The 17,647-nt window shown below is 44.2% G+C and overlaps 1 protein-coding gene across 1 annotated transcript in view; it reads right to left on the bottom strand.

Annotated features, from left to right (window-relative positions):
* Positions 1-17,647, bottom strand: part of FGFRL1 (fibroblast growth factor receptor like 1) — a 169,785-nt gene that overhangs the window by 11,438 nt on the left and 140,700 nt on the right. The window contains exon 4 of the mRNA XM_071447290.1: positions 4,304-4,384. Within this exon, the coding sequence (XP_071303391.1) occupies positions 4,304-4,384 (81 nt within the window). The remainder of the gene's footprint in view (positions 1-4,303; positions 4,385-17,647) is intronic.

Raw genomic sequence — 17,647 nt, 5'->3', positions numbered from 1 at the left:
AAGGAAAAAACTCAGATTCCTGTCACGCTGACCATTTTCTCAATTTTTTGCTTGTCATATGAAGCTTCATTTCCTGGAGATGGTTTGCCTCTTAGTTCTCAGTGGCTTTATAGAGATTTAAGAAGAGTCAGCATCTTTTGCATGCATAGGAAAGTCTCAGAAGTGTGACACACTTTTGTACATTGGTCTGAACTTAAATGTATGCAATTCATTCAGCTCCAATTAACAAAACATTCATGTTGAATGGTCCAGAGAAATGAACAAAGAAATGGAAAGACCCAATAAAACTTTATGAGCTTTTTAATAGAGGATACCCCATGCCAGTCCATCCCAAAACTGGAGAATCTGAAGCAATAGCTGCTGGTGGATAGAAGTGTGGGTCATCTTGCCTTAGCAAAGAAATCACCATTATTTCTTAAAGAAATGCAAGGCCCTCATCTTGCAAAATCTGAAATTCAATGGCGAATTTAAAAGAAATAACAAATTTCTCACAGTTACTTTAACTACGCCAGTCCAGGGGCACTTCTAACTAAACTCATCATAGAACAGCTGAAGTTGGAAAAGACGTCTAAGATTATTGAGTTCAACCATTAATCTAACACTGCCAGCTCCACCACTAAACCATGGCCTCAAGCAGCACATCTACATGCTTTTTAAGCACTTCTAGGGATTCCCTGGCCAGCTACAGGATGGCCTAGTGGAACTTCTTACTTGACAGCCAGCCCTGCTGCCCAGGGCTGAGGGCCAGAAGCTCTGGGATGTGCATTATAGTGCAGCTTTCCTGAATGGAAGAGGCTGCTCTGCAGCTTCCTATCTCCAAGCACTGGGGAATGGCAGCCATTGCCCTCTGAGGTTTCTGAGCATACCCCTTAGCCCTCACCCCCCTGCAGCCTTGGCCAACATCCCTCCCTCTGGAAGAGGACACCCTTTGGCATACCCCTCTCCGCACAGTGCTTTTCCGTAGGGGGAACCATCTGTCTCCACAGCCTTCCCTTGCCCCCCTTGGCTGTCATTTTGGGTCCCAGCCATTTCATGTTATTTCAAACTCCTGCTCAGAAATGCTTTGCTCTCCATGCAGAGGCTTTCATGTGTAATCCAATGAACTGGAGTAACTCCGGGGCTGGAAGTCTTTGCCGTGACAGCTGAGCAGCAAGTGTGACATACTAACCCCCTCCACAGGTCCTGGGGCCTGAATTGCTGGGGTCCTCGGGGTCTTTGCTTCAGGAGGCCCCCTCACAGCAGACACAATCTCCCTCCCTGACAATGAGCCCTGTCAGAGCTGCACACTGTGGGCAACGATATCCCAAATTTTAGTCTGGGCCGAGGGAGATGTGCTGATAAGGGCTGTCACTGTGGAAATTGAGAAAATGTCTGCAAGGCTCATCGAGAGGTCAGGAATCAGCCATGCAATGGGTCTGAACAGTTACTCTGTAATATGGCAGTAATTTTCTCTGAGACCAGGTCTAAGTAGAGGGGAGATCCTCATGGACAGGATTCCTGAGTGGGGACTAACGTACCAAAGAGCAAACTGGAGCCAGGACAGTCACACTCCCCAGCAGATTGAAAAGTCAAGTTAGTGACTCTGAAGTCTCAGAAGGCCTTGCTGGCACCGCTGCTCAGTAAGGGCATTTTAAGACAGAAACCCTTTCCACCCAAAAAAAGCAGGTCTTTAACATTTCTGGTCTTCCTCCCACTGTGACTCCCATGAGTCTGTCTGGAGTTCTGCATTCACTCCCTGCACATGGTTGCCCAAATACATACTAAACTACAGGTAAAGCTACACTTTTTTGGATCTTTCAGCCTTTCTTTCTCTTTCTGTTTAAAAAAGGTTAAGTGATTATGTGGTCTCAAAAGCTACTCCAGGCTGTGTGCAATATGCTGAAACCAGATCCCATTTACACAGTCCTGAATGTTTCCTTGACAAAAGCCTGAATTGGACAAGTTTAGAAAAGTCAGTTAACAAAAAAAAAGGAGAAAGAGAGAGAGAGACATACACATTACAGAGAAAAGAGACCCAGCAAGCACAAAGGAGAAAGAGGAGAAGCAGCACTGTGAGAGACAGGAAGAAAAGGTCTCTTTTGAGTTGATGCTAAATGTCTGTCCCCAAATCTGTTCCATTTACAGAAGTTTTGCTTGTTGGAGTGCCAGCAAAGGCAATTACAAAGTGCCTCTGTGTTATTCACATGCTTGTTCTCCTCCACATCACTTGGCATTTGCTTCATAAACATGAACCACACATTTGTACAGTATAAATTATGTCCCACTCAAGAGCAAGGGAAAACACAAGTGGATGGGGACAAAGAGACAGTGTTGTGTACGGGTTCCTGGCTGAAATGCTCTTTACCATGAAGATTTATTCAAAGCTAATGAAAATTAAATGCAGCACAAAGACCTGTGAAGGAATTCAGTGGTGTCCTCTCCCTGTGGGACACCTTGAGAGGCATGGATCAGTCCCTGAGGCTCCTGTCAGAGACTGCTCACACAAAGTGGGGTGATTATCTGAAAAATGTTGTCTGCAGTGATGCACCACCATTACCCCCATGTAGTGACAGTCACTATCACTTCAGCTTTCATGATAATTACAAAAAAAGTGTCACAATATGACTATGGATTGAAATATATTTCAAGCCTTCCGGTTAAGAGCTCAGTCAGTTGTGGGAAGACATGGATGAAAGTCTCTATCTTTCCCCACATCAGTCCCCTGCTCTTCCCAGAGATACCACTCTGTGATGGTAGATGGAAAGTAAAGTGGAGCTTTATTTCCACCATGCTTCTCCTCTCACACTTCTCCAAGGGCCCTGTGACAACACCAACTGCTTCTTCACCCATCATCCTCCAGAGACCTGCAGACACACACTGACCCTCCCTGCACACCAGCTCACACCAGCAATTGACTGGTGAGCAGTGCTGGATGGAAAGGGCTTAGGTGGGTGCATGGCTGGCCCCAGGCATTTCTCTGCCTGGGGAGAGGAAAGGAGACAGGAAGGATGAAAAGAAGAAAAAGCAGAAATTCAGGAACATTCTGCAGCACAACAGACTGGGCCAGGGCAGCACAGAGTAAGACACAATCTGACATGAGATTGTCAATGCCTAATAATTGTAGTAGGGCTCACATCTTTCCTTCATAATATTATTGTTGTATTGATCCATCATCCAGCAGCTGTACCAGGAGCACAATGGCAATGGAAAGTGGAGAGATGGCAGCTGATGAACCCCTCCCAAAGTACTCCTGACCTGTAGTTTATCTAAGACACCCTTCCTCCAGCTCTGAAATGTTTTCATCCCTCTCCAGAATGAGTGAAGGTTACCTTGCTCTCCCCAAGCAAGCTCAGCCTGAGATAAATAAATTCAAGTGTAGCCTGGACTACACCACAGCACACCACATATCCCTGGTTTGCCAGCTGCTGAAGAAAACTGGCCTCAGTTTAAGTGGTGGGGATTCACACAGCAAAAGCCTGTCAGGTTCCACCCCTACCACTACTGTGAGGTTCTACCTGGGCACAAATGTGGTACAAAGCCATCTCTGTGTTATAAAGTTAAAGAGAGGGATGCATCCACTGCACAAGCAAAATGAAATGCTGTGCTTCATCCACTGAGCTCATAAACTCACATCACTCTCCTGTCAGGAATGGCCAAAAGCTGTTTGGCATCAGCCTGACAACTTATTGTCCTTCAAGGAGTGCTTGGACCAAACTGGGCCTGCAAGTTTTGCAGTGATTCAGAGCCTGTTCTGAGTGAGATTTTAGCAGTTCCCCAAATCTCTACAACAGCTACAAAATCTTATGCCTGAACAGTCCATGGCTTGGAGAAGCTCAGGCAGGTGTCTGAAAGAGAGGGTGATCTTAACAAATACTCATCTTGGCTTAGTGCTAATTCTCCTGAAGTGAAGTCAGACCTCCCATTTGCCCTCACTGGGAGCAATGTTATGTTGGCACTGAAGACTTTTGGAAATACTGCTGTAAAAGTCAATATGCTTTTTATAGGGAGTCTATGAAAGCTGTAAAAGCTGCACATGCAAAAGAAAAGTCGCTGCCCAGAAAAACAAATACAAGGGAGAACCATGCTGGGGTAAATGGCAGGGGGCCCTAGGGCCGACCACAGGCTGCATTTTGCAGGACCCTTGGATGGGATCCATTCACACCAACACATTCAGCTGACACTCTGTTTATTATTTGGCCATATGTAGGGAGAACTCACTCCAGTTGCTCTGCCTTTCCTCTCCTTCAGCAGCTGAGAAATGTGCCACCTGAACAGCACTGAACCAAGGTCTGAGGAAAACCACAAAACACACACTGCTCCTTACCCCACTGCTTCCCAGAATGGTCTTCATATTCTCCATTGGAGCCTTCAGGCACCTGGCTGTCCTTTCCTGAGCTGGCATCATCTGTGCAGGAAAGGAAAAAGATGTTAAGAAGGTCTCCTGCAGTACAGCAAGATGACAACAGGAGTTTGCAGTTCCTGCTGGAGACACCATGCAGCTGAAGCAAACTCAACATTCAGTAGGCACCCACATCCTGGCACCTGCAGCCTGGCCAGTTTAATGAACAATTTAGTTTTCTGCTTTATGGGCTTTTCAGCAGGCCACCAAATCAATGGGAGTTTAATCAATGTTGCCATTGATAGCTGACCAAAGCCCCTCTGTCTATATTTACAGGTTGCTGTTCCCTAGGAGGAGCTGATCTGTGGTACCATCTATGTAAATAATGGCATAAATCAAAATTAAAGATAATTAAACCTAGGAAGTGGGGGAAGACTTATGTGATCAGTCATAGAGAGCATAAGCAGTGTGATTGTGGCTACTAATTCACCCTTCAGCTTCCAGACAAAATCAGAAAAGCAAGCAGGTCTGGGGCCAAATGAGCTCTCAAGGGATACTGAATGCAAATTTATGGCTGGCAAAACCAGTATTGATTTGAAAAGTTGCTTGTGAGAATTTCTTTTTAATGAAGACCCCCCATCCACCTGTATCCGCACACCACTTTGTCCCTCATCACTCTTGTTGTCTGTATCACAACCACACAGCAGCACCAAAACCTCAGCTCTGCCCTGCAGAAATAGAAATCCCTACAAGGTGAAACCCCCATCTCTCCAGCAGCCCCACCTCAAATTGTCACAGTGATGTGGCCACCTGTGAGCTCTCCAGGAGGGCCAAGGGGGCAGGAGAGTGCCCTGAGCCTCCTTCTACAGCCTGGGTGATACTGGTGGCCTCACACATCTGCAGCACCCAGATGTGAAAGTTCTTCCTCCTCCAGCTTGACCTCTACTGCAGTGATTTTCAGAGACAGGTCAAGTGAAGGCTGGGAAAAAGTTTGCCTCAATGAGGCATACAGTGGTGTAAAAACCCCAAACAAATGAAGAGAAGTGGAAATATATAATTTAAGGAAGGAATCTCTCCAAATGCCCAACTCCTGAAACTCATAAGAAAAGGGTCTTGTGAGCAAAAGACAGGATAATTATTTCTGTAATCTCTGCAACAGAGAGGAAAAACTGATCTCAAGTTATATATAAGCATGCTTCCTCCAAAAGGTACAAATAGTAAAGCTTCTCTTTACAGTTGTTTTACAAGTTGGATTGTGCTTAAGGCAGTATTTAGTGTGTAAATTTGTATGCAGTCTTTGAGAGAGAAGAATGTGTCTTTAACCTATCCTCACCCCCAGTTCTGCTATTTTGGAAAATCATCCCATCTCTTCAGCACAGGGCATTTTATGCCAACAGATGCTCTGCTCTCATTAGCCCTGTCCCTGAAGCAGAGAGGCTGCAATGCTACATGACTTTGTCCCCCCTTGACCCTGAGAGATTTTCCTCTTCTCCTTTTGGCTACTTCAGTGCAGTTTCTCCTGGAAATGTACACGTACAGCTATGTACAGCTGTCAGTTTGAGGGCAAAAGAAAACTTTGCGGGCAGCAGTGCTGTGCTCAAACCTCAGCAGCTCCTCCAGCTGACTGCCCCATCCCACCTCCTGCCCCCCTCTGTTGGACACCTTGAGCCTTTCCTGGGTGCCCCAGCCAGCTCCCAGCCCAAACCATGGGCCCTCTCAGGAAACACCAAGTCTCACACAGAGCCTGAGTGCCAGTGCTCTGCCTGCAGCCTGCGTTACAGGGGAGTGCCAGTGCCTCCTGAGCTGCACTTTGCAAGTTTATTTTTACAGCCTTGGCAAACCAAATGCAGGGAATACAAAAATACACATTATACATGATGGCTTGCATATGATGTTGTCTCCTTTCAGTCAAAATACCAAATTGACTGTCTCCTGGCACTTGTGCTGTTTTACCCATAAATATCCATAGTGTCACAAATGAGCTCTTGGATGCTGTCTGACAAGAGAACATAGTAAATCCCTCAGCACATTTAGAAAAATGTGTTGTAATGAAGAGGAAAAACTGTGGTCAGAGTTGGGGGATTCCTGTCCATTGTTAACTGCTGAATATCATAGAAGTGGTTATGAGATTTAAGTGGCAATGTTCTGCCAATTATGCCTTAATCCTGCTGAGTCTGATGTACACAGAGCAGGGTGTCTCCCTTGCCCACTGCCTCATGTTACAGAAAGTCAGCCCCTGTGCCCTCCTCCTGCCAACACACAGCCACTGAGTGTGGACTCCACGCCTCTTGACTTGCTGCCAAGCTTTTGATGTGAGGAAAAATGCTCTGAATCTGTTTGATCCTTGCAAGATGCATCCTCAGTTGTTATCCCGACAAATCGCAAGCCTCTGGAGTCACCTACCAAACCCAGAAAAAAACATTTTTGGGGAAAGAGGTCAGGCTAACTTATGCCACCATGCTGAGCTGATGGAATAGATGGTTTGGTGGAGGAGCAAGACTGAAATAAATAACTGTGTGCATTTAGGCACATTGGTTTAGCTACACTGGAACTTGCTTCGCATGTGTTGGGAACATGGGAACATTAACAACAATAGCAGAAGTCTTGAGGTGGGGAAATGCCATAAACGTGGAAACTTGTAGAGCACAACTGCTCCTTGCCATCCCCAGAGCTGCTCATGGGGTGAGGGATGCTACAGCAGACCCTTCCAGCTGCAATGTGCAGTGAACTGGGCTCCTACCTTCCTTGTATCTGAGCAAACTCACACTCGACAGCAGTACCAAAGAGAGCTGATTCATGACAGCCAGAAACTGGATGAAGCTTATTTGGGGAAGATCCCCTGAGCCCCTGAGTCTCCAGTTGAACTTAAAAAGTATGAGTGAGGCAGCAGAGTAGCAGAGATATAATGATAAAGTGCTAATCTGTAATGTGAGTGACACAGGGTCAGGTATAGGGGATTTGAATCTCCCCTCCTGCACTTTGGGTGAGTCTTAAGCTCTGATCTGTGGCTGCAAAGCACAAAAAAGAGCTGCTTTCTTATCTGGGGAGAGAGAAAACTCAGGAACACCCTGAGGATGGAAGGCCCCTGTCTAATTCAGACATTATCAATATTTGACTTCCACCTGCCTCAACCAAAGTCAGTTCTGTGGCTGCATGGAGTTTGTTTCTCCCTGCTTTGAAGAACTTTCTTATTTTTTCAATTTTAATATCAAGTGGTTTTCAAGGATAGAGAAACACTTCTGTGGTATTTTACAGGGGTCTGTGATGCTGAAAGCAAAGCTAAATTTCCTGGAAGTTCAGAGGCATCTGGTTCAGCCCAAACCTGCAGTCTGAAGCCTGGTTAATAATGTCAGATCTGAGGACAGTGCTGTTTGCATTTCACTCCAACTGCCACAAACACAACTGGCCTGGCAGTATTCTTCTCAGACAGAGAGAGGACCTGGAGAAAGAAGCCACATCCAGCTATACAGGAGCAGCATACAAAATGGTGAGTTAGTAGCAGAGATCATGAGTCTTGGCTATATTCAAGAAATGACCTAATAATCCGATTGCTTATTCATGCTCTTGTCAGCTCCCCACAGAGGTGGGCAGCTCAGGGTGATGAGTACATACAGAAAAATCAGCCTGCAGTCAAAGGGCAGCAGGGACCAGCTATGCAGCACTGCCAAATTTGCTGCCAGCAGATTACCATGAGAGGCAGTGCTAAGAAGGATGAACTGCTGAAGTATCCTACAAGCTCCCTTTTCTGTGACCTATATTGGAAGGTCATCCTGCACTGGACTTCTTGGACAGTATCACACGCTAAGGATAGCAGCCAGTTGGAATATGAAGTGGAAAACCTGCCCTGAAAAGCAATCACTGACTAATTTTATGTCACGAGTATCTGATGCTAAGAAAACATACACATGATTTAGGTGTCCTTAATGTACAATTTGGCTCCATGGTGTTACAGAGCATGCTGGCTGGTCAAGAAACCTGAAGGGCAAGGCTCCAATATCGTGTCAGGTGACAGACTTGGAGACATGGGACAAACTCGTGTAGGCCCTTCCCCTCCAAAAATTGCACATGGCCATGCAAAGCAGGGCCAGGACGGACAGAGGCATCAGCCCACTCTTCAGGAATGTCACCCCAGTGGCATCATCCTCAGCTGTTCTCCAGCCATTGCCTCTCCCTTGCCTCAGGATCTCATTCCAAGCTGGCTTTTAGGTCTGAGATGCCACAGGGTGCTGGGGAAGAGCAGGGTGTCCCAAAGCAGGCTGGATTTCTGCAGAAAAGGGATTTCTGTATGTAACTCATTCAACTGACAAAGCCCACTGAGGAGCCTATGGGTCAAAGACTGCCACATCAGTGGGATATGGTTACTGTTTATTACCATGGCAGAATTGCTCCATTCCCTCTTAAAAGTTAAAGCACATGGAAAATTCTGCATAACAATCCAGCTCTGAGAGCAACTGATGAGAAATATTTAGATTGTTACTGAGTCAGGATCAAATTTTATTTACCCACAGGCTGTCCATGAAGGATACACGTTTTATCCAAAAGGGTATGACTGGTTTTCAGGCCAATATCATGTGCTGAGCATCTAACCACAAGTCAAAACAACAGCCCAATTTTTGAAGCAAAAATCTAGCCATCATATTTCCCCATGATTCACAAAGTTGCTTCAATTTGTTATAATGCAAGGCCCGTCCCTGCTCTGACTTGATGGGACCAGCTTTGGAGCCTTTGATGTCAGGGGCCTTGAAAGCCCCATTTCACAGATGAGCCAGCTTTGCATAAATAAACAAAGTGACCTCTGAACTGGAGCCTGAGACCTGAGCACACTTCAAAGCCCCGGAGGAGGCGCTGGGGGGGCAGTGGGGAATGAAGCGATCAGCATCCATCATTAGGGCAGCCCCCACTCCACACCGCTGCTGAACAAGGGGTGTAAACAAAAGGAGGGAGGCAAGTGGGGAGGGAGTGAAATGAGGGGGAAAGTGATGTAATCCAGTCAGGCTTGAACAATTATAATGAGGCCTTCTCCTTCTCCCATGGATGAATGAAAGAAATCTCTCTGAAGGCCGGCTGTACGAGCTGACTCTCGCGTTTACCCAGACACATCATATCTGCTCCCCAATGCCCTTCACTGCTCCAGAATGCTAGGGAGTGACCAAACTCAGGTTGCTTGTGGGAGGTGGACCTTGGGCTTTTCTAGGAGTTATATCAGAATTTGTTCTGTTGACCCTAACCAGGAAAACTTAGACCATAAACTTCGAACAGGGAAAGACTGGACTTATTTTTCAGCAGCCTTGAAGGTGCAGTAGATGGTGGACAAACACACCCAAAAGCAAGTGCAATCTTAAAAAGTAGGTCTCTGCAGTTTATCTCAGAGGCATTCACACTTTCCTGTCACACTTGCTGGAATTTCAAGGGAAACACAAGGCAGAGATCTCTCTGTACTTTGTTTTAGGGAGTCTTCTGCTATCCCAGCTGATTTATCTGATGCCCAGGTGAATGGTCCATGAGGTACCTGTGTAGGAAGGCAGCAACAACTTTGTCTCTGGGATATTACAGGGACTAAGGTGCTTGCTGTCCCCAGATCGCCTTAATGTGGGGACTTTAATTAACACTCCAGGTTTCATTAGAATTTCAGTTAATTTCAGAATTAACCCTCACCAGCCAGGGAAAAACAGCCCAACCCACTGGTTAGCACAAACACCATCTGAGAGCTACCCCTGCCAGCTGACAGGGTTTTATTGCTCATCTTGTGACATTTGGGATGTTTCTGGAGGACCTTGAATATGATCTTGCCCTTGAAGTCACTACTTTAAAACACAGGGGTTTTTTTGTTACTGAATAACAACTCTTAACACCTGTGATTCTGAAGAACTCTGTGCAAATACACTCAAATCTTGGGTAAAGAGGAGCAAAACACTAATTTTTGAGTTCTTGTGATTTTTCAGCTTGTTTTGTGTTTTTTGTGAGGCCTGAACTATGGCTGCAGGACCCTTGAGACAGGTGAATCCCAAAGGTGACTTGAAATCATTAAGATGCAAAGTCTTCATTTGGACTAATTCTGAATTTTTTTGCCATCATTGAGGTCTAATGTAGCAAGTGTCCACTCTGAACCCTCTTTCCTGCCAGAGGCAGACAGGACCAAACTCCAATGAACTCATCCCATTGACGCAAACCTGGCATAAATATTAGATACTATTTTGAGTGGTTTTTGTAGATCCTCCATTAACCCTCCAGCTCATGCTCACCATTCCTTAACGTACCTGTATTAACAGTGTCACCTACTGTATTAACAGTGCTGGTGTTATGAAAAGACAGGAAATCTGTTTAGAGTTTATTTGGAAGGGTTCAGTGAACACAAAGGTATCAGGAATATTTGGATAAAAAAGACCTTATGGAGGAACCCCCTCTTCTTGGGTCCAGTCAGAGAAAACACCTCAAGGTGGAAAAACAGAAACCCACTCAGAGGAGTGCATAGTCAAGGAACACTCTGCTTTTCTCCAAAACACCCCACAAAACCAACGGAAAAAGCCAAGCAAAAAATACCAACAAAAAGACCAAAACCAACCCACAACCCACCCCCCCATCAAAAAAAAAAAAAAAAAAACAACCAAAAAACCCACCAAAAACACTAACTCCAAAGTAAAACCAAAGAACCCACAATAAAACCAACATGAAGTTAAAGGTTACTGGCAGAGAATTTCCCTCTGTGACAGGCACTGGAGACTTTACTACCTATTGCCTTCAACTGCAGTTGGGCCAAAAATAACCAGAAGTATTAAAACTGGAATTTCCTGACAATAAAAATAAAAAAGTACGTGTTGGTGGTTTCTTTTTTTTTTTTTTGGTATTTTCAGCTCTGGCCATTTTCATGAGAATTTCCATGCAAAAATTGTCACGGATTTCACTTCAGGCCCAGGGAATCTGTTGTAAGTAGGATGCTTTGCAAAAGGACCATTTGCAGGCCACCTGCCTCCTGAAACACTGGAGAGACTCAACAGAACACAGACAAAAGCCCTGGCTGGGAAATGAAGAAATGAGGCTTGTGTCCAGAGCTGCATCAGTAACTCACATTTCTGAGTTGTGACACTGTGCAGGCCCATTGTATTACCTGCCAGTGACAAAGCTCTGAATTGGTGGTTATTGCTGCATCCCACATCTCAACAACAGGTGAACATAATCAGAGATGACAGCTTTGAGACCAAGGAAGACTTAACTCTCTTGCACAGAATGAGAAAAAGGGGGACTATGGGGTAGCACAAACCTATGGAAACTGGTTTATTTTACAGGCTGGTACAAATTGAGCTCCAACAGCACAGACAAACTGATTCTACTTCCACTGAGAGCTCAGCAGCCCAGAGAGAATATTTCACTGCTGCCCATAAGCTGCTACCAGCACCTGGACTAAATCTTTTACTACCAATTCCTCCTTAATACTGCAATCTTTGCTGGGAGATCAGCATGGACATATCCCTGCTCTGTACTCCTGCATAAAGAATGCTCTGGTTTATTGCTTGGGCTTGATTTAAAAACTTTGGTATGGAAAGGGATCACATATTTCCTTAGAGAGGTAAATGTGGAGAGGTGGAACTTCAGAAAAATGGGGTATTTTAAGGGTATAAAGGGATTAATACATAAAAAACTGAGATAAAAAAATGAAAGCCTTTAAATTGAACATATGTGAAAGCTTCCCAAGAGGGGTATCTGCTTGACTATGGAATAGTCACTCAGTAGAAGAGAAAGAAGCTCTATTTCACAGAATCAGAGGATGATTGAGTCTAACTACAAACCTAACACTGCCAAGTCCCTCTAAACCATGTCCCTAAGGGCTACATCCACGTGTCTTTTAAATATCTCCAGGGATGGTGATTCAACCACTTCCCTGGGCAGCCTGTTCCAATGCCTGACAAACCTTTCCATGAAGAAGTTTTTCCTAATATCCAATCTAAACCTCCCCTGGTGCAACTTGAGGCCATTTCCTCTCATCCTGACCTTGTTACTTGGGAGAAGAGCCCAATCTGGCTACATCCTCCTGTCAGGGAGTTGTAGAGACTGAGGAGATCCCCCTTGAGCCTCCTTTTCTCTGTGTTGAACACACCCAGCTCCCTCAGCTGCTCCTCATGGGGTGTGTACTCCAGACACAGCTCTGTTGCTTCTCTCTGGACATGCTCCAGCCCCTCAATGTCCTTTCTGCAGTGATGGGACCAAAAATGAACACAGAGATGTTCATTGAGATGTGGCCCCACCAGTGCCCAGCACAGGGAGACGATCACTGCTCTGGTCCTGCTGGCCTCACCATTGCTGACCCAGGCCAGGATCCCACTGATCTCCTTGGCCACCAGGGCACATACTGGCTCATGTTCAGCTGGCTCTCAACCAACACCCCCAGCTCCTTTTCTGCCAGGCATCTTTCCAGCCTCAGACTTTAGAACATGTAAAACTATAATGATCTAACTATGGCTGAACTATAGATTTTACAATTCCATTTGCCACAGTTGGCTCATGTGGCTCTCAAAGAGAGCTTTAGTAACTCCTGGAGCATGGTATGATTGATAAGAAAGAAGACACACAATAGAAAAGGATATTAGTGAAAAAGGAGTCCTTGAAGATTGAGAAATGTTCTCTTCTGGCTGTATCCATACAGAGGAATTCCGGAGTTCTTCTGAGTTCATGCAGGATATGACCCGTGCCTACCACACTGACCTCTCTCCTCCCCTTCTCTGTGCTTATGACTCTGAATGTGGTCCAGATCTGCACCTACTTTATAACCTTCCTCCCTTCCTTCCCCAACCACTTTCCATAGTGGTGTGGAGGGAGAATCCTTTCTGAAAGTGGAGCTCTTCCTTGCCCCTTGTGGTCTCTTGCTGCCCACAGAGCTCACAAAGTCATCCGAGACACATTCTCACTCGTGGCTCCATCTGCTCATGGGGATGCTCCAGCTCCTGCTGCAACCACACAAAGAACCACAAGGAGAAACAGCTGGAGTTTTTCACTCAACCACTGCAATTCCCTGGCCTGCCATTACAACAATTACATTACAAAGGCAATCACAGCCCTTCCGCCATGCTGACTCCTCCAGACACCAGGACCTCCCGCCTCACTTCAGGTCTCCATTCCACAGGGGGCAAGAAAACAATCCTTCCTCCTTTGTTGCTGTTGTTGAGGTTGCTTTTTTATCAGCATGCTCCAGCACACACAGACAGCAGCCCCGAGAGCTCTGTACCACAGGCACCAGTCTGCGGTCACAGTCTTGATCTGCTACTTCAGAGGATGAAAGGGAGAAGAAATCAGAGAACAAGATGAGTGGTTAGGCTTCTGCCTTGTCACCAGCACTTTCTGAGCATGAAATAGCAGCCCCCAAAAGACAGCAATTACCAGCCAGCTGTTCCAGGCCCAGAACAAATTGGTAATATTTCCCAGTGTTTTTTAATGCTAGCATCAAGGCTTTCTTAGAGACAGGGTCCCAGTATATTAGAGGCTGTTCACAGCACAGAAGACAGACCCTGTTTAAAGAGTTTACTGCCTATGTAGTGCAGGCACGAAGTGGCTGTCACACATATTAAAGTTCCTTGAAAAAAATATTTTTAGTATCCCCCCATTTTGGCCTGGTGGGGGAATGAGGTGGGTCTTGCACTTCATAGAGTTGAGGAGAAAAGCTTCATTTATAACACCGATCAGCCCTTTTGAATTATAACCATTTCACTGCAATTATTATTCATAAGAATAAATCACTAGTTACTTACAGAAAGTTTATAAACACTGGGAAGAATTCTGTGATTTTAAGTGTTATCTGACAAACAAGTTTAAACAGTCCTTACTTTGGAAACCTCACTCTAGTGGCCAAGTCCAGAGAATGAAAAGAAGGTCAGGGTGACACCTACCTCTCTTCCCTGACTGTGGAAGAGATGATGGCTACGTAGAGTGGGTGCCAAAAGAGAGGTGGTATGAACACTCCACCCAAAAATACAGGCCAAAATTCCATCTTCAACAATCCTAAATTGCTTAGGGTTGGGGGAGGGAGGCATGCCACTGAAAGGACTAATGCAAGGTTAATGATAAGAAGAAGATTACAGCAGAGCTGAGGATAAACTGATAAGACCTGGCTCCCAGCCTTCTATTTTAACCACTACACAGCTGCTGTCCCCCCATAAAATTGTACCTCTATCACTCCCCTCCCTCCTAGCACGGATCGATGTTTATTATTTTCTTCACCAAAATGTGTAGAAACATCATTGATACGTGTTCCATCTCCCTGGAAATTCACATGGCCAAAACAGGCCAGCACAAAGAGATTCCAGAGGGGCTGGAAGGAAAAGAGAGGTCACCCATGTCAGTGACTGAGCACAGGCATTATTTTTGGATGGCATTAATAATCAAACAAAAATAATCAATTGTACAGTCCTGTGCCTTCCAAACGCTGAGATAATTCCTTAGTGTGGAATTACCCAATCTATCACAATGAACTGGGAATTGCAATACTGGGCTTTACAGCCAGGAATGTGGATCCAGCTGTTTCTTCCACCCCAGAATGAAAACTATTGAAACATTCTTTATGGGCTTGCATATTTCATAGTCTTCTAGTAGAAAAGTAAAAACATCTCCCGTGGAAGAAAATGAAACATCCTATGACAATTACCAAATGAAGCAAAATCTCAGAGAGGACTGCTGGTCAACATCTTTAATGGGAAAAGTGTGTTTGCTTGAGGTTAAAAATCACACCTCATCAGGATAGGTCAACAGGCTATTACAGTTTAACTTTGATTTCAAAAAATAAGAGCACCTAAAACTTGTAGAAGTGCTAAGACATCAACAGAGGATGATAACTTTTAATTGGACATTGCAGAGCATATAACAGTCTAAATGTCTAAGATGTTCATTATGTTCAGTGGGGCAAAAGGTGTTGTTAGGGAATCCTTCCTCTCATATTTCAGAAGAGAACTACTTCAGAAAACAGTCCATATATGTAATAAATACAAATTTCAATATGGCATTGGCAGCAGTCAGCCCCACATCAGTCACCATCCCACAACTTTATACTCAAATCTCTTTTGATAAATAGACTTTCTAAAGGTTAGGTAAACCATTAAGTCAAACAGTAAAGAAAAGGCATTTGAAAGGGTAGAAAGAAAAAATAATTTTTAGCTTTTAAAACTTAGATTTATCTTTTATAAGCAAACTGATACGCAGTATCAGTGTAACAGAAATATGGAAGTGGTGTAATCTCTCTGACACTACATTTTACAGCATCACAATAAGGTAAAGAAATTAAGATTTTGGGCTCAATGAAAGACAGAAAGTAGCCTTGGTGTCAGATGATATCAAGACTTGCAACATTGCCCCCATAAGCTGTTAAATACATAATTTTATTAATGAAGTGCCATTTACTTTCTGCATAATATTCAATGAATGATACATATATCTCCAGGTCATTGTCAGACTAATAATAAACTGGTTTTAGCGGCAAAATGTTACCAATTTCACAATTCTGTCCAAGAACAACCATGGACAAGTGGCAATTTTGTTGGCTCCCAAAACAAACGGAATACTTGGCACCCTACCTAACGTGAGGATTACAGTATATTACACAGGATAATGCTGGCCTGTGTCTTGCCAAAATTAAACCTAACCTAATTACATGAAGTAAATTATAGCTTTCCATGTGGGGTAAAACACAAATTGTAAAAATGGTTGCTCCACAATTAACTATATAATCCCAATGCTGTCATTAGAAATTTCTGAAACATGCTTCAAAACAATGACTAGCGTAGTACAGTCATTCCTGTGGGATGGAATTAAATTCCTTTGTGTGTTTCTGCATTTTTTTTTAATGCCTGTCCTGGCACATGACCAGCAGCCTGTAAGAACAACCACCATCTTAGGATCAGAAAGAACCAGAGACAGAAGCTACCTAAGAAAACAGAGAATCATAAAATCATAGGACAGCCTGGGTTGAAAGGAGCATTTCAAGGTCATCTAAAAATGTATGAAACTCAAGATTATTTTAGGTAGAATTCAACAGGTTTTGAGTGCTCAGTAGCAAAGTTACTGCATTTTTTTCAGAGTGAGGGTACAGCTCTCCCCAATACTTGAATCCCCTATGGTCAGACAGAACATGTCCCATGTGAATGCACTTCACACCTTGAACCTCATTTAAAGGCTTCACTGAGACAAAGCAGGGGCAGGGAGTCCTCATAAACAATATTGGTTTGAAGAGAGGAAAATGCATTGAGGAGACAAACTCGGGCTGCAAGTGGAACTCAGTGCCTGTCAATGATCCACAACTACCTAGCACCTAACCAGAGTTAGGTGTCACCTAGGACCTTGCCCAGATGATCCATAAAAAACTTCTTCCAAGAGGTATTCCACCCTCTGATATTTAAAAGCTAAAGCAGGTGCAGTTTATTAGCTTCCTATGCAAGTTACCCCATATGGACTGCTCTTGGAGAGCACTGGAAGCCAAAATCTGCACCAAGAGGCCAACTGGGAACATTTAAGTCCTGTATTCAAAAAACAGAGAACATCTCAGTATTATCTGTGGAAGGAAAGTATTAATTTTTTTGACTAGTAAAAAGTGCTTTCTCTAAAATCTCTAAATATTTACTCTAACAAGCACTGCAGTTTACACACCTTATTTTTTTACTGTGATAATGCATTTTATTATTAACATACTCATATGAATATTTCATGCTGAATGTATTCCACACGCTGTTGGCTATTTTAAACAACAGATGTGAGAGGGATTTAAATGCCAATTTTAAAACTGTGCAGTTGATTGAAATCCTGTGAGCCATTCATAGATTGCCAGATATTCTATTTACATGATTCCTCCCATGTAAAATACTTCAGGGAATACTCTAGACTCTGGCATATGGTTTAGAATGATGATGACTGATGTTGGAGATGCCACACAGACAACAGGACATATTATCTGGTTACATCTGTGCGTAAAATGCTTCGAGATTTTTTGATGGAAGGGGTTATGAATGTGTGAGGCTGAGATGCTGCATTTATGTCCCTCTAAATCATGCTCAGAGATAACAAGCAGTTAGAGCCCCATCAGTGCAAAAAAACAAGCACTTTTATGAATGCATTTCATTGCATCCATGTGCTGCTATCCCCCTGGGCAATTATGACTTGTGGGTGAACCTTGAAAAATTGGGGAGGACCGGCTGAAAAGGAGAACTCCAATGCCAAAACACATCCAGAAGTTGAAAACAGAAACCTTGTGAGAATTGCCTGTGCACAGTCAGATTGCAGGGCTTACTCTTCCCTCCTTCTAGCAGTGGGGAAACCCCTGTCCCTGCCACAAATCTGACTGACTTCCACTTCTGCATC

Source organism: Agelaius tricolor, unplaced genomic scaffold (genome assembly GCF_023055355.1).
Source record: "Agelaius tricolor isolate 1412-34295 unplaced genomic scaffold, bAgeTri1.0.p SCAF_24, whole genome shotgun sequence".
Classification (NCBI taxonomy): domain Eukaryota; kingdom Metazoa; phylum Chordata; class Aves; order Passeriformes; family Icteridae; genus Agelaius; species Agelaius tricolor.
The sequence above is the reverse complement of the archived record's forward strand: the minus strand, read 5'-3'. Positions and strand labels throughout refer to the sequence as shown.